At 38.5% G+C, this 25973-nt stretch overlaps 1 protein-coding gene across 5 annotated transcripts in view; it reads right to left on the bottom strand.

Annotated features, from left to right (window-relative positions):
- The window catches only part of TUBGCP5 (tubulin gamma complex component 5), a 49781-nt gene extending 24155 nt beyond the window's left edge, over window positions 1-25626 (bottom strand). For all 5 annotated transcript variants that reach the window (XR_009220091.1, XM_058542220.1, XM_058542222.1 and 2 more), the window contains exons 1-6: window positions 25461-25626; window positions 23254-23307; window positions 23031-23139; window positions 8650-8746; window positions 8145-8224; window positions 7624-7759 (exon numbers count right to left, since the gene is read on the bottom strand). Coding sequence is in view for 4 of the 5 variants with exons in the window: in XM_058542220.1 (XP_058398203.1) it covers window positions 7624-7759; window positions 8145-8224; window positions 8650-8746; window positions 23031-23139; window positions 23254-23307; window positions 25461-25606 (622 nt within the window). In the remaining variant the exon portion in view is untranslated. The remainder of the gene's footprint in view (window positions 1-7623; window positions 7760-8144; window positions 8225-8649; window positions 8747-23030; window positions 23140-23253; window positions 23308-25460) is intronic.
- Window positions 25627-25973: the final 347 nt, after the last annotated feature.

Genomic DNA, 25973 nt, shown 5'->3' with positions numbered 1-25973 from the left:
AAAAACACCTGATCAACTTTGCCACAATATCCAGACTTATGGCTCCTCTCAAATATTCAATTGAAAAAGGCTCTTTAACAGCTACCTGAAAACATCTCTATATATAAGCATTTAAAACCATATATATATTGAGACATACATACAAAATTTAATTAAATGTCGTTGGCTAGAAAGTAAAAAAAATTAATACTCAATTTTAAAATGACCTCATGAATAAAAAGACACAAACAGTATATTTGAGTAGGTCAATAATCACGTAAGAAATTGAAATGGTAACCAAAGATGTTCCCAGGCACCCCCAAACCAGTACCAGGACTGGTACTAAGCTTTGAAGGATTAGATAACTTATACAGGTTGTTCCAGAAAATCAGAAAAAGGGAAAGCTGCCTAACATTTTATGAAGCTAATATAATTTTGCTTCTAAAACCAGATAAAGACATGATAAGAAAAGTAATTCATCAAAGAATAAAGATGGAAAATCCTAAATTAAAAAATAGCTAACCCAATCCAATAATGTAGTAAAAAATAACAGAATGATCAAGGAAGTTTAGCACAGGAATTCAAGGATAATTCACTATCAGAAAATCTATCAATATAGTAATAGAGTAAAAGAGAAAAATTATAGGATTATCTTACAGATAAAGATTAGCACTTGATAAAGTTTAATATTTATTTATGATTAAAAAATCCTTGAAAAACAGGAATAGAAGGAAATTGTCTTAATTTGATAAAGACCACATATCAGAACCTATACCAAAAACCATCACACTTGATGGAGGAATTTCAGATGCAATCCTTTTAGGATAAAACTCATGCACCAGGAAACCCACTCCCACCGCTGCTGCCCCCCTGCAGACTAGGGGGCTGGCCAGACAACAGACATTGTTAACATGTCATGAAAAAGATAAAAGGCATAAGAACTGGCAGAAAGAGATAAAACTGTCAATATTTGCAGACGAGACTGATCATCTACACAAAAAACCCAATGCAATCAACAAACTATTATAATTAATATGAGAATTCAGAAAGAATGTTGGCTATAATGATAAAAGGGACATTCCACCCAGAGGAAATAACCCTTATGAATATATATGCATCTAACACAGGAGCATTAAAGTATATACAGCAACTATTAACAGACCTAAAGGGAGAAACTGACAACACCACAATAATAGTAGGGAACCTCAACGCCCCACTTTCATCAATGGATAGATCATCCAGACAGAAAGTCAACAAGGAAACAGTGGACTTAAATGAAACACTACACCAGATGGACTTAATAGATATATATAGAATACTCCATCCCAAAACAACAGAATACACATTCTTTTCAAGTGCACGTCGAACATTCTCAAAGATAGATCACATGTTGGGAAACAAGGCAAGCCTCAAAAAATTTAAGAAGACTGAAATGATATCAAACATCTTTTCCAACAACAAAGCTATGAAACTAGAAATCCACTATAAGAAAAAAGCTGGGAGTCACAAATGTGGAGATTTAACAACATGCTACCAAACAACCACTGGATCAATGAAGAAATCAAAAGAGAAATAAAAAAATACCTGGAAGCAAATAAAAATGAAAACACAACATAGCAACTCTTATGAGATGCAGCAAAAGTGGTGCTAAGAGGGAAGTTTATGGCAATACAGGCTCACCTCAACAAACAAGAAAAATCTCAAATAAATAATCTTAAACTACATCTAATAGAACTAGAAAAAGAAGAACAAATAAAGCCCAAGTCAGCAGAAGGAGGTAAATAATAAAAGTTACAGCAAAAATAAATGAAATAGAAACCAACAAAACAGTAGAAAGGATTGATGAAACTAAGAGCTGGTTCTTTGAGAAGATAAACAAAATTGACAAACCTTAGCCAGACTCACTAAGAAAAGGAGAGAGAAGGAAGGCGCAAATAAATAAAATTAAAAATGAAAGAGGAGAAATTACAACAGACACCAGAGAAATACAAAGGATTATAAGAGAAGACTATGAAAAACTATATGCCCACAAATTGGATAACCTAGAAGAAATGGATAAATTCTTAAGACTCATACAACCTCCCAAAACTGAATCAAGAAGAAACAGAGAATCTGAGCAGACCAATCACAAGTAAAGTGATAGAAACAGTAATCAAAAACCTCTCAAAAACAAAAGTCCAGGACCAGATGGCTTCTCTGGAGAACTCTACCAAACGTTCAAAGAAGAGTTAATACCTGTCCTTCTCAAACTATTCAGAAAGATTGAAGAAGACAGAATACTTCCTAACTCATTTTATGAGGCCAACATTACACTGATATCAAAACCAGATAAGGGCAACAAAAAGAAGGAAAATTAGAGGCCAATATCGCTGATGAACACAGATGCAAAAATCCTCAATATTGGCAAACCGAATACAGTAATACATTACAAGGATCATACACCATGATCAAGTGGGATTTATACCAGGGACACAAGGATGGTTCAATATCTGCAAATCAATCAATGTGACACACCACATTAAAAAAATGAGGAATAAAAATCACATGATTGGGGCCGGCCCGGTGGCGCAAGCGGTTAAGTGCGCGCGCTCCGCTGCGGCGGCCCGGGGTTCGCTGGTTCGGATCCCGGGCGCGCACCGACGCACTGCTTGGTAAGCCATGCTGTGGCGGCGTCCCATATAAAGTGGAGGAAGATAGGCACCGATGTTAGCCCAGGGCCGTCTTCCTCAGCGAAAAAAGAGGAGGATTGGCGGATGTTAGCTCAGGGCTGATCTCCTCACAAAAAAAAAAAAAAAAAAAAAAAAAAAAAAAAAATCACATGATCATCTCAATAGATGCAGAGAAGGCATCTGACAAGATCCGACATCCATTTATGATAAAAATTCTCAATAAAATGGGCATAGAAGGAAAATACCTCAACATAACAAAGGCCATATATGACAAACACACAGCCAACATCATACTTAACGGTGAAAAACTGAAAGCCATCCCTCTGAGAACAAGAACAAGACAAGGGTGTCCACTCTTGTCACTCTATTCAACACAGTACTGGAGGTTTTAGCTAGAGTAATTAGGCAAGAAAAAGAAATAAAAGGTGTCCAAATTGGAAAGAAAGAAGTAAAACTCACACTGTTTACGTAGGACACAATTCTATATATAGAAAACCCTCAAGAATCCACCAGAAAACTATTAGAAATAATCAACAACTAAAGCAAAGTTGCAGGGTACAAAATCAACCTACAAAAATCAGTTGCATTCCTATACACTAATAATGAAGTAGCAACAAGAGAACTCAAGAATATAATTCCATTTACAATCGCAACAAAAAGAATAAAATATCTAAGAATAAATTTAACAAAGGAGGTGAAAGACCTATACACTGAAGATTATAAGACATTATCGAAAGAAACTGAAGATGACATAAAGAAATGGAAAGATAGTCCAAGCTCATGGACTGGAAGAATAAACAGTTAAAATGTCCATATTACCTAAAGCAATCTACAGATCCAATGCAATCCTCATCAGAATCCCAATGACATTCTTCACAGAAAAACAACAAAGACTCCTAAAATTTATATGGAACAACAAAAGACCCTAAACAGCCAGAGTGATCCTGAGAAAAAAGAACAAAGCTGGAAGCATCACAATGCCTAACTTCAAAACATACTACAAAGCTACAGTAATTAAAACAGCATGGTAATGGCACAAAAACAGACACACAGATCAATGGAACAGAACTGAGAGCCCAGAAGTAAAACCACACATCTACAGACAGCTAATCTTTGATAAAGGAGCCAAGATCATACAATGGAGAAAGGAAAGTCTCCTGAATAAATGGTGTTGGGAAAACTGGACAGCCACATGCAAAAGAATGAAAGTAGACCATTATCTTACACCGTACACAAAAATTAACTCAAAATGGATTGAAGACTTGAAGGTAAGAAAGTGAAACCATAAAACTCCTAGAAGAAAATGCAGGCAGTACACTCTCTGATATTGGTCTTAGCAGCATCTCTCCAAATACCATGTCTACTCAGGCAAGGGAAACAAAAGAAAAAATAAACAAATGGGACTACATTAGACTAAAAAGGTTCTGCAAGGCAAAGGAAACCATGAACAAAATGAAAAGACCACCTACCAACTGGGAGAAAATACTTGCAAATCATATATCTGACAAGGAGTTAATTTCCAAAATACATAAAGAACTCATACAAGTCAACAACAAAAAAACAATCTGATGAAAAAATGGGCAGAGGATATGAACAGATATTTTTCCAAAGAAGATATACAAATGCCCAACAGGCACATGAAAAGATGTTCATCATCATTAATTATTAGCGATATGCAAATCAAAACTACAATATCACCTCACATGTCAGAATCGGTATAATTAACAAGACAAAAAATAGGAAATGTTGGAGAGGATGTGGAGAAAAGGGAACGCTCATACACTGCTGGTGGGAATGCAAGCTGGTGCAGTCAGTATGGAAAATAGTATGGAGATTTCTCAAAAAATAAAAAATAGAAATACCATACAATCCAGCTATCCCACTATGGGTATTTATCCAAAGAACATGAAATCAACAATCCAAAGAAATTCATGCATTTTTAAGTTCATTGCAGCATTATTCACAATAGCCAAGATGTGGAAGCAAACCAAGCACCCGTCAACTGATGAGTGGATAAAGAAGATGTGGTATATATATACATAATGGAATACTACTCAGCCATAAAAAAGATAAAATTGTCCCATTTGCAATAACATGGATGGCCCTTGAGGGTATTTGTTAAGTGAAACAAGCCAGACAGAGAAAGACAAATACTGTATGATTTCACTCATATGTGGAAGACAAACACCGGGATAAACAGAACAGATTAGTGGTTACCAGAGGGGAAGCGGGTTGGGGGGTGGGCAAAAGGCATAAAGGGGCACATATGTATGGTGATGAATAAAAACTAGACTATTGGTGGCGAGCATGATGTAGTCTAAACATAAACTGATATATAATAATGTACACCTGAAATTATACAATGTTATAAACCATTATGACCTCAATAAAATAATTTAAAAAAAAAGAATGTTGGATATAAGAACATTTTACAAAAACCAATAGTGTTCCCTTACACCACCAATAAACAAAATGAAAAAGAAACCATTCACAACAACAAAAACTATTAACAGATGTAGAACTTAACAAATACTTAAGATCTTTATAAAGAAAACTTCCAAAATCTAGTGTGACATAAAAAATTAGAAAAAATTAGATACTTTCATAGTAAAGATATCAAATCTCCCCAAGCTAAATGTATAAATTCAATGCAATTCCAATAAAAATTCCAGGTGAGTTTTTAAAAAGGAACTTATCACACTGCTTCTACAATATCTATGGAAGAATAAAAGTCCACAAATAGCTAAGTCAATTTTGAAAAAGAGTAAAGGAGGTGAGTGGGAAACTTGGCTTCTACCTGTTGGGACATATTACAAAGCCATGTAAACAAAAACAGCCTGTTCTTCGGCAACTCACACTAAGGGAAGAGAACTGAATGTTCAGAAATAAATATACATATTGATATATAATAATAGTAGAACCACAAAGCAATGTGGAAAGAATGGACTGTTCACTAGATGCTGCTGGAAAATCAGCTCATGACATGGGAGAAAAATAAGCTGGATCCTTTAATCTCACTTCATACATAAAAGCGGACCTGGTGGTAGTACGTACAAACAATGAAATAGTATTCAGTCTTAAAAAGGAAGGAAATTCTGAAGACACCTGCTATAACACTGATGAACTTTGAGGACATTGTGCTAAGTGAAACAAGCCAGTCACAAAAGGACAAATACTACAGTTCCCCCTTATCTAAGGGGGATATGTTCCAAGACCCCAAATAGATACCTGACACCATGGATAGCACCGAACCCTAGATATACTATGTTTTTTCCTATACATACATTCCTATGATAAAGTTTAATTTATAAATTAGGCACAGTAAGAGATTAACAACAATAACTAATAATAAAACAGAACAACTATAATAATATACTGTAATAAAAGTTACCATAGAGCTTAAAAAAAAAAAGTGGACCTGGTGATCACTGAAGACCTAAACATAAGCTATAAGAAAGCTAACGGAAGGAAAATATAGGAGAACGTTTTTGTAGAGAAAAATATCAAGACCCAAATACTAACCATACCATGAAAAACTCACAGGTTTGAGTACAATAAAATATTTTTTAAAAAATCACAGATTCTGTTTGAAGGATACCATGAAAAATGTTCACAGTCAAGTGACTAGAAGATAACTGCAATGTCTAAAACCTAGGAATTAATATCCAAACATACAAAGAACTCCGAAGGGCAGGGGTGGGCAGGAAGGACATGAAACCCAGAAGAAAAACAAGCAAAGGATGTCAACGGGCACTTTACAGAAGGGGCAGGACCAAGGGACCCGAGGGACCACAAGTACTTCAGCCTAGTAGTCAGACAAATGCAAATGAAACCCACAGCGGCCCAAATCAGAGGGGCGGATCTTATCAAGTAGGGATGAGACTGTGGGCCAGGTACATATGGGCATGGCACTAGGTAAAGGGGGTGACAGCAGCTCAGGGCCTGTCCACAAGGAAGTGATCATAGAAATGTGGTGTTGCAAACTGCAGAATCCTATGCAGCAGTCAGGAGTGAGAGATGTTCATAGGGCAACATGGACAGATTTAAAAAAGTTAAATGAAAAGAGAAACAGAACCAAGTTTACACATAGCATAATACCAGTATGTAATTTAAAAACAGAATATATCAACCAATACAATGTATTTTACAGGAACTCAGCATATCTGAGAACACAGATATCAAATACATTAGAACAGGTGCCTGTAACTGGGCTGGCAGAGAAAGGAAAAGCGAGTGAGAATCAGAAATAGCAGAAGAGAAGAAATAAACTAAACCAAAAGGCCCTGCACAGACTAGTGATGATAATGTGCTCTGAACTGATTAATCCACACTCTGTCCTAAACGTTCAATTCAAGAATTAAAAAGAAAGGAAAGAAAAAAGAAAATCAGAAAATAATTAGGATGCTAAATCAGCTTTAACTACTTTATGTCCACTTGGCAAGGTTCAAGTACAGTGAACAGGGCCTGGTCAAAGACCCCAGCTTCTGAGGTTAGCTTCACAGCCATGTGACCACAGGAAAACCACTGTAACTAGGCCTTTGTTTCCTTATCTACAGGTTGCTTCCAGCTCTTTCTGGATTCTACCAATTCAGAGTTCTTCCCTAAAAACTGAAAAAGCAGACATTCAAATTTAAAATTAAATTGTATAGATCTTTTCCTTTCATTTAGTTACTAACTTTAGCAGAGTCAATCATTCTCCAACAAAAAATAAATTGAAACATTTAGGACTAACAAAGTTCTCAGAACTATAAAAACAGAACAAAATTGCACTCTAACTCCCTTTTCAACATTAATTTTGTAGTGTGACTTCTTAGGCACTACAGAAGAAAGATCTACTAATAGTTGAAGAAGATTTATTTTATACGATGGCAGAGCTTACTAATATCTTAAATCACATGGAACCACTCTCAAAATGTGCCTGTCCTCCTAGAGAGTTCTATTAGAAAACGCTGCCAGCATCCAAGAACACACGTACCTTTCCAGCTGACACGAGGCGCCAGTTTCCTGTTTTGATCTTGTTCTTCTAAAGGTGTCCTATCTACCTGAATCCCCGAGTCCTCTCTGCTTAAGGGCTGTTGATCATCTTCGTCTTCACTTTCTTCAGACCAATTCTGATCAAAAAACGAAATACACCTTACCCTTAGAGCATATAACAACTGGAGCTATTTAGAATAAAAGATTAAGAAAACTTCAGAGGAAACCCAAAACTATACCATACCAAGTGAAACTTTTTTCTAAATGTCCTGAAAGTTACTAGTACAGGATGGAATTATTTTTGGTGGTAAAAAATCCCAAGAGTCACAGCTCCTTAAGGGATACTTATTCATTCTGTTCAACTTCCTAGTACTAATGATTTGGTACAAGATTTTAATAAATCTTCCACAATAAACTACTCTAGTTTAGTGGAGCGTTCCTGTTTTAGTTAAGTTGCTGTAGGGCAGAAGGACCCACAGAAATCATCTCTATCACTTGGCATGTATTAATATTGCGACTTACCGGTGTGTCTACATTTGGACCAAGGTCAATTTCTTCACCTTCCATCAAGTATTTTCCCCAGTCAAAATCATCTTTCTTTTCTAAAATGTAACAGAAGAATCTCATCAGCTTTATCAAAAATATGTAAAAAAACCAAAAAAATAAAAAACAAAAAAACCCCCAAAACTACAGGAAAAAAGTCTAACAAAGCTCAAAATAAAAGGTACTCGGGGAAAGCAAGTTCAAAAATATTGAAACCCTCGATAAATTGATATGCTAATACATTTAAAATTTTTATTTTTCTTCAAAAGTTATTTTTCTCCTTATATAATTGAAAGTAGTTTAACTTACAAAGTCAGAATTTATGTTTTAAATGAAAATTTGCAATTGCAATTGCATCCAAGGCAACAAATATTTTAGTTTCATAGATTTTTACAACTTTATATAAAATCTCAAAGTCTAGTAATTAAGTAATAAAACCAATTTCCCTTTTATTTGTTATATATTAAAGCATTTGTTAACGTACCCACTTCTTTCTCTCTTGGTGTTTCCACATAATTGCTGTTTGAAGGAGAATCAGACAGACACAGAAGAAGTGACAGTATGGAGTAATGTGCATCTGTCTTTAAAAGAAAAAGTGAAGAATATGAGTCACTCAGGTCGATAAGAGCTTTCTAAACCAGTCTGAGTAAAGAAAACTGCATGACAGTTATGTCCCCAGTTGTTTTCCTGGTTTGACAAAACAAGAATTATACCTAAATAAATCCTAATCTCTAACCTTTTTTTATAGTTCAAATGTGTATACATAAGGAACCTGTCAAAAATGCAGTACCTGAATCATAATGAGGAATTGTCAGACAAACCCAAATTGAGGAAGAAGCTACCAAATAACTGGCCTGTGCTCTTAAAAAATGTCAGTCACGAAAATGAAAGACTGAGGACTGTTCCAGATGAAAGGATACCGACTGGTGAACATGAGCAAAGGGAAGAGGAGTTCCTCTGACTACTCTTCAACTTTTAAGTTTTTTTAAAACTTAAATTATATTTTAAAAATCACATTAAAATGTTACGAAAAAATAAAAATACCCCAAATGTGCTAAAGGTCATAAACTATGCATGGAAAGGAGAGAGGAGATAGGTTAAACTCAAGGAAGGTAAGGGAAGTCTCTGATTCCTAAGGAGCAGCGAGCTCTTCCTATTATATGTTCTATAGTACCTTATATATGTCTTTAGTGTTTATAATTATAATTAAGTAACTCTTTGGGCAGTGATAATCATGTCTCCTTTATTCTGTATTCCAACCACCCAGTTTGATGCTACAGACACAGCAGACACCTGGTCAACTTCCTGGGAATGAGAAGACAGTGTATCATTAATAAAATTGCAAGGAGCTGCTCTTGTTTTGATAACTTCTCACCTGCTTGGAAATGCCTGAAATTCCTTTAACAAAGAGAAGAATTTTTAGAAGTCAAGATGGCAGCATAGGTGGACTCTGAACTCACCTCCTCCCACGGACAGCAGATTTACAACTACTCTTGCAAAAATTACCCCTGAGAGAGAACTGAAAACTGGATAAGAGGAACCCCTGCAACAAATGACAATCCTAATTGAGGTGGAAGAGGCAGAAATTCCCTTCTGGAGAGAAAAAATGCCACCTTCACAAGCTGCAACGCTTCACAGCCACAGGGAGCAACCCACAGGTACGCAGCCCTCACTGGAGGAGTGGGGGACCTGAGCCAGTGAGCATGACTGCTACAGGCATTTTTTGGACCCAGCACAACTGAGACGAGTGGCATAATAACTGACTTCGCTTGCTACTAACAACATTGGGGATATCCCCAGAAAAGCTTGTTCACAAAGACATTAAAGCCAGCTCTTAAAGGGCCCATGCATAAATTCACCTATTTTGGAAAGCAATCTAAAATCACCAGAAAGAAAGGTGCACAGTCCTTTGATGAAAAGAGACTCACCTTTAGGCTATGAGTGCATCTCAGTGAGAGGTGAGACCTCTCCAGGGACTGGGACATTGGCGGCAGGCATTGTTGTGACCTGGTGTGGGTGTGCTGACACAGATGCCATTGGAATTCTCCCTGGGGCCTGCTAGTCCAGGGTCTGCCCCACCCACTAGAGCACTGATTTAATCCAGCTCAGCCAGAGCAGGCAGCCCACCCTAGGGACTGGCCCCACCCAACAACAAGCCCTCAAGCAATGTGCGGGCCTGCATAGATTGGTGACTGGATTCTCCACAGCCTGGCGAGTGGGTCCACCTCTGTGGGGCAGGGCGTGCACAAGGAGTAGGTGGAGAGTGTGGGGCGTTGGTGGAGTGTGTGAGGCTCCTGCCTTGGAGAGACTGGGTCCACTTCAGGGGGTCGGGGCGTGCACATGGGGCATGACTGTGTTGTCTGTGTTGTGCGGACCTGTGGGTGGCGGGGGTTGTCAGCTGCAGAAGACTTGTGCTTCTCAAAGAGCCACCTTGGGGATTGGCCCCACCTTCCAAAGCCTGAAATAACTGGGTGCTCCTGTGCCTGAGGCCAGCCCCATCCAGCTGCAATCCTGAGAGCTGACAAGAGCCTTATAGGCCGGAGGCTTATAGCAATTGTAAGCCCCTGAGCTTAACAACCAGCCATGCTGGGGGTCTACTCACTCAATAGAACAACTGCAGCAGGAATGTGCTATTAGACGTTGCAGCCAACTGTGCTGGGGCTCCCCACACCCCATAAAGAGACTGAAGGGCCCACAACTACAAGCAGCTGAGCATTACAACCAGCAGGCCAGGGGGACAGCCTAGACTCTCTGGGTACCCACGGCAAAAGCAACCCCGCCACAACAGAAGGACGCACGTAGCCCACACAGAGGTCACTCCTGGAACATTTGGAACCAATGACAAGAGGGAACCACACTGCAAGGCCTCATAAGGCATCACTTACACAAGGTCACCTCTCCAAGACAGGAGACGTAGCTGACCTACCTAATACATAGACACAAGCACAGGGAAAGAGGCAAAATGAGGAGGCAAAAGAATACGTTCCAAATAAGGGAACAGGACAAAACCCCAGAAAAGGAACTGAGTGAAACAGAAATGAGCAACCTACTCGACAGAGAGTTCAACAAAGAGTGTTAAGGATGCTCACTGATCTTGGGAGAAGAATGGATGAACTCAGTGAGAATGTCAACAAAGAAATGGAAGATATAAAAAAGAACCAATCAGAAATGAAGAATACAATACTGGAAATGAAAAATTCACTAGGTGGACTCAAAAGCAGAGTAGAGGATACAGAAGAATGGATCAGCGAACTGGATGAAAGACTAGAAGAAAACACCCAAGCTGAAGAGATAAAAGAAAAAAGAACTAAAAAGAGTGAGGACACTCTAAGGGACCTGTGGGACAACATCAAACGCATTAATATCCATGTTATAGGTGTCCCAGAAGGAGAAGAGAGAGACAAAGGGGCAGCGAATCTATTTGATGAAATAATAGCTGAAAATTTCCCTAACCTAAGGAAGGAAACAGACATCCAGGCGCAGGAAACACAGAGAGCCCCAAACAAGATAAACCCAAAGAGGCCCACACCAAGACACATAATTAAAATGTCCAGAATTAAAGATAAAGAGAGAATCCTAAAAGCTGCAAGAGAAAGACAACAAGTTATATACAAAGTAAACCCCACAAGGCTGTCAACTGACTTCTCAGCAGAAACCTTACAGGCTAGAAGAGATTGGCACGATATATTTAAAGTGCTAAAAGGAAAAAACCTACACCCAAGAATACTATACGTGGCAAGGTTATCATTCAAAATAGAAGGGGAGATAAGAAGTTTCCCAGAGAAGCAAAAATTAAAGGAGTCTGTCACCAAGAAACCAGTTCTACAAGAAATGCTAAAGGAACTTATTTAAGGGGGAAAGAGAAGACCACAAATAGGAAAAACTATCTATTTCCATGATAAGAGGGTAACGGATACAAATACACAAAAAGGGGTTAGATATCGTATCAAAAACATAAAATGTGGGAGGAGGGGAGTTAAAGAGTAGAGCTTTCAGATAGAGGTCAAACTAAAGAGATCATCAATTTAACACAGATTGCTATATGTGTAGGTTACTGTATATGAACCCCATGATAACCACAAACCAGACACTGATAATAAATACACAAAAAACTAAGAGAAAGGAACCCAAACTAAGTATATACTTATCAATAGCTATTTTAAAGGTCAACAGACTGAATGCCCCAATTAAAAGGCATAGGGTGGCTGACTGGATTAAAAAACAAGACTCACATATATGCTGCAAACAAGAGACACACTTCAGACCTAAAGACACTCACAAACTGAAAGTGAAGGGATAGAAAAAGATACTCCATGCAAATGGCAATGAGAAGAAAGCTAGGGTAGCAATACTCATATCAGCCAAAGTAGACTTTAAAAGAAAAACTGTAACAAGAGACAAAGAAGGCCACTACATAATGATCAAGGGAACAATCCAACAAGAGGATTTAACACTTGTAAATATCTATGCACCCAGCATAGGAGCACCTAAATATATAAAGCAATTATTAACAGACTTAAAAGGAGAAACAGACTGTAATACAACAATAGCAGGGGACTTTAATACTCCACTTACACCAATGGATAGATCATCCAAACAGAAGATCAATAAGGAAACACTGGCTTTAAATGACACACTAGAACAGATGGACCTAGTAGATATATACAGAACATTCCATCCAAAAACTGAAGAATACACATTCTTTTCAAATGCACATGGAACATTCTCCAGGATTGATCACATATTAGGCTACAAAAGAAGTCTCCACAAATGTTAGAAGGTTGAAATAATACCAACTATCTTTTCTGACCACAATGGTATGGAACTAGAAATCAACTATAGGAAGAAAATCAGAAAAGACACAAATATGTGGAGATTAAACAAAACACTACTGAACAACGACTAGGTCACCAAAGAAATCAAAGGAGAAGTAAAAAAATACCTGGAGACAAATGAAAATGAAAATACGACATACCAGAATTTATGGGATAGGGCAAAAGCAGTTCTAAGAGGGAAATTTATAGTAATGCAGGCCTATCTCAACAAGCAAGAAAAATCTCAAATAAACAATCTAACAGTGTACCTAAAGGAACTGGAAAAAGAAGAACAAACAAAGCCCAAAATCAGTAGAAGAAGGGAAATAATAAAAATCAGAGCAGAAATAAATGAGATAGAGACTAAAAAAACAATAGAAAAAATTAATAAAACCAAGAGGTGGTTCTTTGAAAAGATAAACAAAGTTGACAAACCTTTAGCTAGACTCACCAAGAAAAAAAGAGAGAAGGCTCAAATAAGTAAAATCAGAAATGAAAGAGGAGAAATTACAATGGACACCTCAGAAATACAAAAGATTATAAGAGAATACTATGAAAAGCTATATGCCAACAAATTGGATAATCTAGAAGAAATGGACAAATTCTTAGAATCATACAACCTCCTGAAACTGAATCAAGAAGAAATAGAGAATCTGAATAGACCAATCACTGGTAAGGAGATCGAAACAGGAATCAAAAACCTCCCCAAAAGTAAAAGTCCAGGACCAGCCGGCTTCCTTGGTGAATTCTACCAAACATTCAAAGAAGAGTTAGTACCTATTCTTCTCAAACTCTTCCAAAAAATTAAAGAGGAGGGGAAGCTCCTTAACTCATTCTATGAAGCCAACCTTACCTTGATACCAAAACCAGAAAAGGACAACACAAAAAAAGAAAATTATAGGCCAATATCACTGATGAACACTGATGTAAAAACCCTCAACAAAATACTAGCAAATCGCATACAACAACACATTAAAAAGATTATACACCAGGATCAGGTGGGATTTATTCCAGGGATGCAGGGATGGTTCAACATCCACAAATCAATCAACATGATACACACATATTAACTAAATGAAGAATAAAAATCACATGATCATCTCAATAGATGCAGAGAAAGTATTTGACAAGATACAGCATCCATTTATCATAAAAACTCTGAATAAAATGGGCACAGAAGGAAAGTACCTCAACATAATAAAGGCCATATACGACCATATATGATAAACCCACAGCTAATATCATCCTCAATGGTGAAAAACTGAAAGCTATCCCTCTAAGAACAGGAACCAGACAAGGATGCCCACTCTCACCACTCCAGTTTGACATAGTATTGGAAGTTCTAGCCAGAGCAATCAGGCAAGAAAAAGCAATAAAAGGGATCCAAATTGGAAAGGAAGAAGTGAAACTGTCACTATTTGCAGATGACATGATTATATATATAGAAAACCCAAAAGAATCCACCAAAAAACTTTTAGAAGTAATAAATGAATACGTAAAGTTGCAGGAAACAAAATCAACATACAAAAACCAGTTGCGTTTCTATACACTAACAACGAAGCAGCAGAAAGAGAAATTAAGAACGCAACCCGATCTACAATTGCAATAAAAAGAATAAAATACCTAGGCACAAACTTAACCAAAGAGTTGAAAGATCTGTACACTGAAAACTATAAAACACTGCTGAAAGAAATTGAAGACGACACAAAGAAATGGAAAGATATTCCATGCTCTTGCATTGCAAGAATTAACATAGTTAAGATGTCCATACTTCCTAAAGCCATCTATAGATTCAATGCAACCCCTATGAAAGTCCCAACAACAATTTTCACAGAAATAGAACAAAGAATCCTAACTTTTATATGGAACAAAAAAGACCCCAAATAGCCAAAGGAATCCTGAGAAAAAAGAACAAAGCTGGAGGTATCACACTACCTGATTTTAAAATATACTACAAAGCTATAGTAACCAAAACAGCATGGTACTGGGATAAAACAGACACACAGATCAATGGAAAAGAATCGAGAGCCCAGAAATAAACCCACACATCTATGGACAGGTAATTTTCGACAAAGGAGCCAAGAACATACAATAGAGAAAGGAAAGTCTCTTCAACAAATGGTTTTGGGAAAACTGGACAGTCACATGCAACAAAATGAAAGTAGACCATTATCTTACACCATACAAAAAAATTAACTCAAAATGGATTAAAGATTTGAATGTAAGACCTGAAACCATGAAACGTCTAGAAGAAAACACATGAAGTACACTCGTTGACATATTTAGCAACATATTTTCAAGCACCATGTCTGACCAGGCAAGAGAAACAATAGAAAACCATATATCTGATAAGTGGTTAATCTCCAAAATATATAAAGAACTCATACATCTCAATAAAAAAAAAACCTAACCACCCAATTTAAAAATGGGCAAAAGACCTGAACAGACATTTCTCCAAAGAAGATATACAGATGGCCAACAGGCACATGAAAAGATGTTCAACATCATTAACTATCAGGGAAATGCAAATCAAAACTGCAACGAGATATCACCTCACGCCCGTCAGATTAGCTATAATTAACAAGACAGGAAACAACAAATGTTGGAGAGGATGTGTAGAGAAGGGAACTCTCATATGCTGCTGGTGGGAGTGCAAACTGGTGCAGCCACTATGGAAAACAGTATGGAGATTCCTCAAAAAATTAAGACTAGAACCACCATACGATCCAGCTATTCCACTGTTGGGTATTTATCCAAAGAACATGAAAACGCGAATGCCTAAAGACACATGCACCACTATGTTCACTGCAGCATTATTCACATTAGCCAAGACTTGGAAGCAACCTAAGCGCCCATCAAGGGACGAATGGATGAGGAAGATGTGGTACACTATACACAATGGAATACTACTCAGCCATAACAAAAGATAAAATCCAGCCATTTGTGACAACATGGATGGACACTGAGGGTATTATGCTAAGTGAAATAAGTCAGAGGGAGAAGGTCAAATACCGTATGATCTTACTCATAAGTAGAAGATAAAAACAACAACAAACACACACATAGAGACAGAGACTGGATTGGTGGTTACCAGATGGGACAGGGTTGGGGGGCAGGGAGGAGGGCGAAAGGGATGATCAGGCACATGTGTGTGGTGATGGATTGTAATTAGTCTTTGGGTAGTGAACATGATGTAATCTATGCAGAAATACAAGTATAACGATGTACACCTGAAATCTATACAATGTTATAAACCAATGTTACCACAATAAGAAAAAAGTAGAATTAAAAAAAAAAAATTTTTATTCCACAAAGTGGTCTAAAATGTAAATACTTGAAGAAAATGACTCTTACTATATAAATCTATTATTTAGTAATAATTGCTAACGTCAGATTGTTTTCTTTGGAAGGACTTTATGCAGCTGAAAGAGGTGAAAGATGAAAGAAGTATGCAAAGCAAACGCAAAGGTGAGCACTGCACTGTTGCACCAGGACTTTGCCCTGCAGCTGGAGGCACCTGCGTGATGCCTCCCCCCAATTCCTGTGCCTTGCTCGTTTTTTTGCTAACAACTCTAAGGAGCTTGACACCTAGAGGACTCATTAATTAAGTTACCACCAAACTACAAATTAGCACTAATGGTCAAAATATAGCCTGTCCACCAGCTATACATCACACTTTGACCAGTCAGTAATTGTATTAAAGAAAAAGAAGACTGCTGGGTGTTAGGACTCTGGCACTTACATTTAGAGGATATAAAGTATCTTACTTAACCTTTCAAACACAGGCTAAGCTGTTCTTTTATGCTATCTGTTTACCTATGAGATGAAGGTAGTGCTGGAACTCTTTCTCCACATCAGCCACATGCCCCCATCTCCTGAAGCCCTGCACAGCGCCTGCTCCTCTGTGGAGAGTCAATGAACACATGTACACAGGTGTGAAAGCAGCAGTCCCACGTGCTGTACATTATACCAGAGGTGGTCTTGAATCTCAAATTTAGAGATCACTTCACTTCACTTCCATATTCTCTGAAATCCAAGATACAGAGTCAGATTTCCTAGTTCCAGTGGGGTTTTATAGATATGCCAAAGTCCTTGCTTATTTCCGCAAGAGTATCAAACCACCCCAAATTCTCCTTTGCCAAATATCATCAAGAGCCTGGAGGGTGGTAGACTGCCATTTACTAACTCCTACGGATACTATATATCTCTATCTATTTATAAATTAAAATACAGTGAGGTCAGAGATTCGCTTCTGGCATGATGTAGGGAGGTGGTCTTCAAATCCTCTCCCCAAAAAGTAACAATAAAGCTGGACAAAATTGCCAAAGACAATCATTTCAGCACTCTGGATCTCTGGATTCAGCAGGCATACAAATGCTGAGAAGCATTTATCCACGAAAATGACCTCAGGTAAAAACAGCGTGAGTGGGTGGCATATTAGCCTGGAGCTATCTCCCTCCTCCCTCCAACTCTATCCGAGTGGCAGTTCAAGGAGGGCTGGACAGGAAGTGAAAATTAGCAGCTTTGTTGCCCTGTTGTCAGAGGAGGTTCACTTGAATCCGACGGCTGTCAGTCAAAGTGGCATCGGACGGCTGTCAAAGTGGCAACAGCAATGGCAAGTGAGTGTGGGAGCTGGTGGCTGCAGGCCTGTGTGGGGCAAGTAGCACGGCAGCAGAATGGTTGAGGGTTTATCAGGAAGCTTCTGGATGCAAGACAGCCAGAGGGGGCTTGCTAAGCTCTCCACATGTCTTGGGTTGACTAGAGGCTGTAATGCGCACAGCAGAGACTGGAGAGGACCCAGGCCACCTACACATCCTTAGCCAATGGAGCCTGAGTCCACGCACAGAGAAGATGAGAGAGAGCCAACACAAAGTATAAGCCAGGACAGTCTTGAAAATGGCTTTAAGTATGAATGTACTTCTCAGTCCACACACAAATAAATCAGATTAATATTCAAAAATCATTTAATGTAGTACACCATATGGTATGGATTGAATGTTTATATCCCTCTCAAATTAATATGTTACATCTATGAAACTCTAACCCCTGATATGACAGTATTTGGAGATGAGGCCTTTGGGAGGTAATTACGTCATGAGGGTAGAGCCCTGGTCTGATGGGATAAGGAGAGACACCAGAGAGCTCTCTCTACCATGTGAGGACACAAGGAGAAAGCAGCCGTCTATGAGCCAGGAAGAGAGTCCTCACCAGCAGCTGAATCAGCTGGCACCTTAATCTTAGACCTCCTGGCCTCCAGAACTGTAAGAAAATAAATTTGTTTCTAAGCCACCCAGTTTGGGGTATTCTGTTAAGGCACCCTGAGCTGCCTAAGACATAATATTAATAGAATTCAAGGCAAAAAACATATGATTATCTCAAACACGCACAAAGAGATTTGACAAAATCCAACACTCATTCATGATAAAAACTCTCAACAGACTAGGAATAAAAGGGAACATCCTCAACTTGATAAAAGGCATCTATGAAAAACCTACAACTAACAGCATAATTAATGGTTAAAACTGAAGCTTTCCCTCTAAGACTGGGAACAAGGTGAAGAGGTCCACTCACTTCTATTCAGCATTGTATTGCAGCTTCTAGCCAGTGCAATAAGCCCCAAAACAAACAAACAAAAAACACTTCACAATGGAAAGAAAGAAGTCAAACTGTATTTATTCCGAGATGAAATGATCCTAAGTGTAGAAAATACTAAGGAATCCAGAAGAAAATTACTAGCATAAATGAGTTTAGCAAGGCTAAGTATACAAAAATCAATATAAAAATGAATGAGATTTTTATATGCTAGCAATAAGAAAACTGCAAATGAAATTAAGAAGATAATTCCATTTATAATAGCACCAAATAGAAGAAAATATTCAGGAATAAATGTAAAAGAAATGCAAGATTTGTACATGGAAAAACAAAATTGCTGACAAAAATTAAAGATGATCTAAATAAATAGAGAGTCCATATTCATGGATTAGAAGATAATATTGACAAGATTATGTATTAGTTTCCTAGGGCTGCCATAACAAAATACCACAAACTGCGCGGCTTAAAACAAAACAAACTGATTCTCTCTCAGTTCTGGAGGCTAGAAGTCTGAGATCAAGGTGTTGGCAGTCCGTGCTTCCTCCGAAGGACTGAGCGAAGAAAGCTTCCTTGCCTCTTCCTGGCTTCTGGTGGTTGCTGGCAATCTTTGGTTTTCCTTGGCTTGCAGCTGTATGGCTCCAATCTTTGCCTCTATCATTGCAGTGTTCTCCCTGCGTGTCCCTGTGTTCAAATTTCTATTTTCTTATAAGGACACCAATCACTGGATTAGGGCCCATCCTAATCCAAGTTTGACTTCATTTGAACATGCTTACATTGTCAAAGACTCTACAATAAGGTCACATTCACATATATCAGGGGACAGGACTTGAACGTATCTTTTTGGGGAACACAATTCAACCCAACAGATGGCAATACTTCCCAAACTGATCTACAGACTTACTGCAATCTCTGCCAAAATCCCAGCAGGCTTTTTGCAGAAATTTAGCTGATCCTAAAACATGTATGGAAATTCAAAGGGTCTAGAATAGACAAAAGTTTTGAAAAAGAAAAAGGTTGGAGGACTTACATTATCCAATTCCAAAACTTACTATAAAGCTACAGTAATAAAGACAGTGTGGTATTTGTGTAAGGACAGACATATAGATTAATGAAACAATTGAGAGTCCAGAAAGAAATCCTTATATTTACAGTCAATTTGTTTTTGACAAAGTTTCCAAGACAATTTAATAGGTAAAGAACAGTCTTTTCAACAAATGGTGATAGGACAATTGGATATTTGTAGGTAAAAAAAATTAACTTAGATCTTTTCCTCACAACATATACAACAATTAACTCAAAATGGATCACAGATCTAAATGGAATTTGCTAAAACTGCTAGAAGAAAACATAGGAGAAAAGTATTTATAGCTCTGAGTTAGGCAAAGAGTTCTTTTGAAACCAAAAGCATGAGTCATAAAAGAAAGAAATAGATAAAATGGACTTCATTAAAAATGAAACACTTTTGAGCTTCAAAAAAATATGACTAAGAAAATGAAAAGACAACTCGGGACTGGAGGAAAATATTTGTAAATCATTTTTCTGATGAAGAACTTGTATGAGGATTATATAAACAACTCTGACGACTAAATAAGAAGACAAGCAATCCAATTTAAAAATGGGTAAAAGATATGAATGGACATCACAGAAGACATACGAACGGGAAAAAAGCACATGAAAAGATGCTCAAGATCATTAGTCACTAGGGAAATGTAAACCGAAACCACAATGAACTATTACTACATACTCTAGATGTCTATAATCAAAAACACAAACAATAACAAGCATAGACGAGGATGTGGAGAAACTGGAACCTTTATACATTGCTAGTGGGAATATAAAATGATACAGCCCCTTTGGGAAATAATTTGGCAGGTTTTTAAAAGGTTAAACCTAAGCTAACCATATAAACCAGAAATTCCACTCCTAGAAATCTAAGAAGAGCGAAGACTTATGTACACACAAAGCTTGTACGAGAATGTTCATAGCAGTTCATTATTCATACTAACCAAAACTGGCAACAATCCAAATGTTATCCACTGGTGAATAAGCAAAATGCAGCATATCCATACAATGCAATACTATTCAGCAATTAAAAGGAATAGAATACGGGCACATGCTACCACATGGACGAACCTCAAAAACATCATGAAAGCAGCAGACACAAAAAATGCATATTGTATGATTTCATTTATATGAAATGTCCAGAAGGGCAAATTTATAAATACAGCAAGCAGATCACTAGTGGGCTGGGGCTGGGGTGGGGCAGGCAATGACTGCAAATGGGCTTGAGGGAAACTTTTGGGGTGATGAAAGTGTTCTAAAACTGGATTGTGGCTGCATAACTACGTATTAACTATAAATCAGTGAACTGTACATTCACAATGGATGGACTTTTATGGTATGAAAGTTATATATCTATAAAGCTGAAAAAAAAGTGTGAAGTTATTGCTACACTACAACACATGTGTCAAAGATACCACAGAAAGGAGAAAAAGGCAACCAATGCTGCCTGTGTAAGTAGGGCAGGACAGAGAGGGACAGCAAGGCAGAAAGGACTGCACAGATTTATTTCTTCAACAAATATTGTCCAGTCTGTTCCAGGTGCCTGGGAACAAGTCAGATATATGCACAGCCCTACACTTGTACAACTCACACGTTAAAGGGGCAGACAGGAAATAAACAATAACAAACAGTAAACCAATGAAATATACAGTATCTACGGAGACAACACTTGATTTTAATATTAAAGGATGAGATTCCTCAGGCGGGAGAGAAGGGAAGGGCAGTGCAGGTACAGGACACAGAATGTGCCCCAGCAGACCTAAGGCATGTGGTTCCACTGTGTTCAAGGAACCCTATAGCTGGAAAAGCACAGAATAATGACCAGAGATGGCAATGAAAAGGTCAAAGTAGGAATCAGAAGTGACTCTTACTGTTTCATTTAATTATTCTGCACAACATAGGTGTTTTCACTGGTACAGATGAAACTGAGATGAAGGCATTTGCCTTACCAAAATGAGCACAGTAATAGTACCTACTGAATACGGTCTTTATGGGATGAATAGCGCCTGACACGTGGTAAGTGCTCTAAAAATGCTTGCCATTATTTTTATTATTAATATTATGGTGTCATAGGGTCTAAATTATTAAACTCTATAGTCTACACAGAAAGCTATACAAAATGAATCAAGAAGAGATCTAACAAAGATTTGCCTCCTTTTCTTTCCCAATGGTCCTTGCAGGGACAATCCACAGAAGTGAGTTTCTAACTCTCAGGGCATGAATTCAGAGCACTGCGGCTCTCTCTTTTCCAGAAACAGCTTTATAGCCCTTCCGTAAACTGATGGACAGTTTTAAAAATTACCTAAAGCTTTCTTCCTTAGGATATCAATTCCCACAGCGTAGACAAAGGGAAAGCCTATCAATAATAGAATACTCCACAGAGGTTACTGTGAAGAATAAATGAGTTAATATACATGTGCAATAAGGGGTTAACTCAGGAGGCCTGGGTTGCCCAAACCCTGAACATCTCAAAGGTTTCAGGACTGGCTCTTGACTGGCTCCTGAGAGATGACTTGTGAGCCCTTGGAATATCCTGCTGAGAAGAATGCTTTTTATGTGAGAGGCTTTGGGCCACACGGTATCAGCCTGACCAGACAGTTTATGCTAACAATTAGACTTATGTGAATGCTTGTTTTCATCTGCCAGAGGTCTTCGGTTTGACCTCTGGGTGGCTGGAGACTGAGTAGCTAAGGTCAGCCACAAGGGCACTGCACGTCCATGTGACTGAAGCCCAACAAAAACAATAGACACCAAGGCTCAGGTGAGCTTTCCTGGTTCGCAACATTTTGCATGTGTCGTCACTGGGAGAATTAAGTGCATCCCCACGCGACTCCCTGGAAAGCGACATCGGAAAGCTTGTGCCTAGTTTCCGATGGACTTCACCCTATGCGTCTTTTCTCTTTGCTTGTTTTAAGTCTGTATCCTTTCACTGTAATAAACCATAACAGTTAGGATAACAGCTTTTTTTGAGTTCTATGAATCCTTCTAGCAAATCATCAAGCCTAAGGGTGGGCTTGGGGACCCATGACTGAATATAAAAGTGCTTGGAACAGCACCTGGCATCTAGCAAGCATTATATAGGTAGTTATTATTACCATGTGCTGAGAAGCCATCCAAAAATTTTAGGATAGCCAGACGGTGCTATTATTTGTGCCAATCTCTGATCTGAATTTTCATAGTAGGTTAAGATGATTAAACAAGCACATGCTTTTTCTTTCCTCACAAGCCAGAGGCACACTGGATTTGATGGCATACTTAAGTCAATTTCCAGGAGATTCTGCTCTAGACAGTGGACAAGACTAAAGTAGAATGTTTAAATATTAACAGAAACAAACTGAAAACAATCAGATTGGAAATGGTAAAATACACAACAGAGACCTCACAATATAATGCATACCTTTATTTCCTTTATGCTCGGAAGTGATGCATTTAGAAATTCCTCAGTTAATCTCTTCCAACTAGCAGCTTTGCTGAGATCAGAATGAATGATGAATTTTTCATAAATTCTAAAATACATTAAAAAAATCAACTGTTATAAAGCTATATTAATAAAAAACCTATAAGAAAACATATTTATTTCTGAATATACACTTACATACATACACATACAACTGCCTTACCCTTCTATTGTCTTTTCTACTTTGTGGCTGTTGACATCCAAGAAATTATGAAATCTAAAAGAGAAAATGCGATTGTTATATTAATTTTGTCATACAGCTAAGTAGGCTAGTCTCACAGCTCTCCACGTCGCCCTAGACCCCCTATACTCAGCTATACATTTCCAGGAGTGCATCTCTCTGCCTGCATCACTTCTACCATCCAGGCAAACAAGAAGTGCATCTCAGAGACTCCTCAAGTACCCTTTCCGCAAGACACAGATCATCATCCTGAGCTTCCCCAATCCTGTCCTCTGGCTCCTTTGTCTTCCCATAATGCCCTGTGTCTAAGTTCAGCAGAGCACATTCTATATCAGGGGTTCCTAATCTGTTTATGCCACAGTGAAGCCCAGCGAAGCCTAGGGACCCCTTCTCAGAATAATGTTTTTAAATCATAAAATGAAATACAAAGGAAACTAAGTATACTGAAATATAGTATTTTTAAAAGTTTGTGATATAGTAACAGACATATTTCTTTATTAAAGCATTAAATAACAAGATCTAGCATGGGTCTATAACTACCATAAAGTAACAGCAAACAATACTTAGAAATATATGCAACTATAATATGATGTGAAATACATGATTTCTACCAGTGACATAGTCATAAGTAAGCTAATACTGCTTGTTGCTTTCATTCATGATTGAAGGAAATGCTACTTTTTATTTAGAGGTTAGTGTAATTATTTTCTTGTCCAAATTCAGAACACCTAAATTCTATCGTCAGGCTCTCAGGTTAAGAACTAGTCTACATCATACGTAATTAACTTTTGTCTGTGTTCTTTAAGGATGGAAGCTACATGTCACTTATCTCTGAATTCCAGGGTGTAGAACATGTTCACAATTTTTAAAAAAGCAAACATGAATTGTTCATTTTTCTGATAGATTAAAGCATCATAAAATTATAGTATAGCTCACTCAACTTTTATTTTCCATTTTTTAGTATCAACGCCAACAATCTGTACTTAAAAGAAGTAAATTACACTAATAAATAAATAATAAATAAATTAAATAATCTATCTAATTCTATCCCAGTAAATGGCTGAGTGGAACATCACTTTACCTACTACAATTTAGTTTTTCAATGTGTAAAAGGAAATACTGACTTCTACTGTTTCTCGCAACTCTAAAGTGATGTCCATCTACCTACTGCGATTTATAAATATTAATAAATTATTTGGGATACAGCATTTAAATTTCTCTGTCTTATATGACCTAGTCAGACACAGTTACATTTAAGAACTGAGTTTATTATTTCAGAAACTTGGTGGGCTTTTAGACTCATTGTTTATTCTCATTATAAACCAAGTAGGCGTTTTATGTATGATCATTGTTTGATAATCAAAATTATAGATTTTGAAAAACTGTTCACTATTCAAGATTTCTACTGAAATAGGTAGAATATTAACACTAACATTCTTTTAGTAATAATTCCATTACAGGTAAAGATCATAACAGTCTCGTCTAATTTACATGTTCCATAAAGAAAAATGGGAGCTCTGACTTCACCTAAGTAGGTAAACTAGATAAATTTTAAAAAATTAATTACATGAGAAACTGTATTAGAAGCTATATCAGGCAGCTTAGTGTACTCTGTGCCAGGAACTGTTCTAGGTGCTGGGATAAGAAATGAACAAAACAGACCAAGACCCCTACGCTGGCGGAACTTGCATTCTACCTGGAGGTGGGGGCGAGGAGATATACAGTAAACAACAGATAAGTTAGCCCATGTGTGATGCCATACATCACGGAAAAAGAAAGAGGAAAGCAGGGTAAGGGAGATGTGGAGCGGCCCGAGCAGGGTGAGGGAGCCGGTGGGAATACAGTTTTAGATACGTGTGACCACTCACTATTGTGCTCTAGAACTTCACTTACACAACCATTCACAGCCGTGTGGAGCGCAGTGTACTCGCTAGGTGCGGTGGGTGGGGCGGGGACCAGGACAGACAGACCCTCCCCAGGAACGCGCTTCCAAGGCAGGAGGCTGACCTCCAACGACCCACAACCCACTGCTTCAGCACGCGTGCCACCCGCGTCGGGACCCAGGGGCACTAGGGCCCCGAGCTGCAGCGGCAGCAGTGGACGCGGGGGCTCTGCGAGGGTCGGCCGCTCTCCCAGCCCCGCCTGACCCCTTCCCGTCCCAGGCGCGAGCCCGGCGCCGCGCCCCCCACCTGAAGTTGGACCAGGCGAAGTGCAGGGCGAGCTGGAAGTTGGGGTCCGCCTCGTCCCGCAGGCCTGCCACCCGGCGGATGAGCTCCCGCACGTCGCGCTCCTGCTGTCTGTCCAGCCGGCTCCAGAGCGGCTCCGGCCGCGCCATGCCTCTCCGCTCCCGCCGCCCTCCGCTGGCTGGCGCCCGCTCTCGCGAGAGTTCGCGCTCCTGCCGCGTTGCGCCTCAGAGAGGCTGCGGCCGCTGTCGCGAGAGTTCGAGCTCCCGCCGCGTTTAGTCTTGGCGCTGATCCTGGTTGGCGGCTTGAGTGTCCCGTTTCCAGTCTTATCTGAGTAAATTTAGGAGCGTCCTCAAAGGGCTACCCATGATTTTTAATCATATTAATAATAGTCTCTGGCTAACCTTAATTGATGGCTTGATTTGTGATGTTTTGAGAGCATCCAGTTCATTCTCATTCAGTGTGTCTGTTTTCCACCTGCGTTTTCAGGTACCATGACTGGTTACTTGTCCATCCTGC

The sequence above is a fragment of the Diceros bicornis genome, chromosome 5 (genome assembly GCF_020826845.1).
Source record: "Diceros bicornis minor isolate mBicDic1 chromosome 5, mDicBic1.mat.cur, whole genome shotgun sequence".
Lineage (NCBI taxonomy): Eukaryota > Metazoa > Chordata > Mammalia > Perissodactyla > Rhinocerotidae > Diceros > Diceros bicornis.
This window is presented reverse-complemented; position numbering and strand designations above follow the sequence as displayed.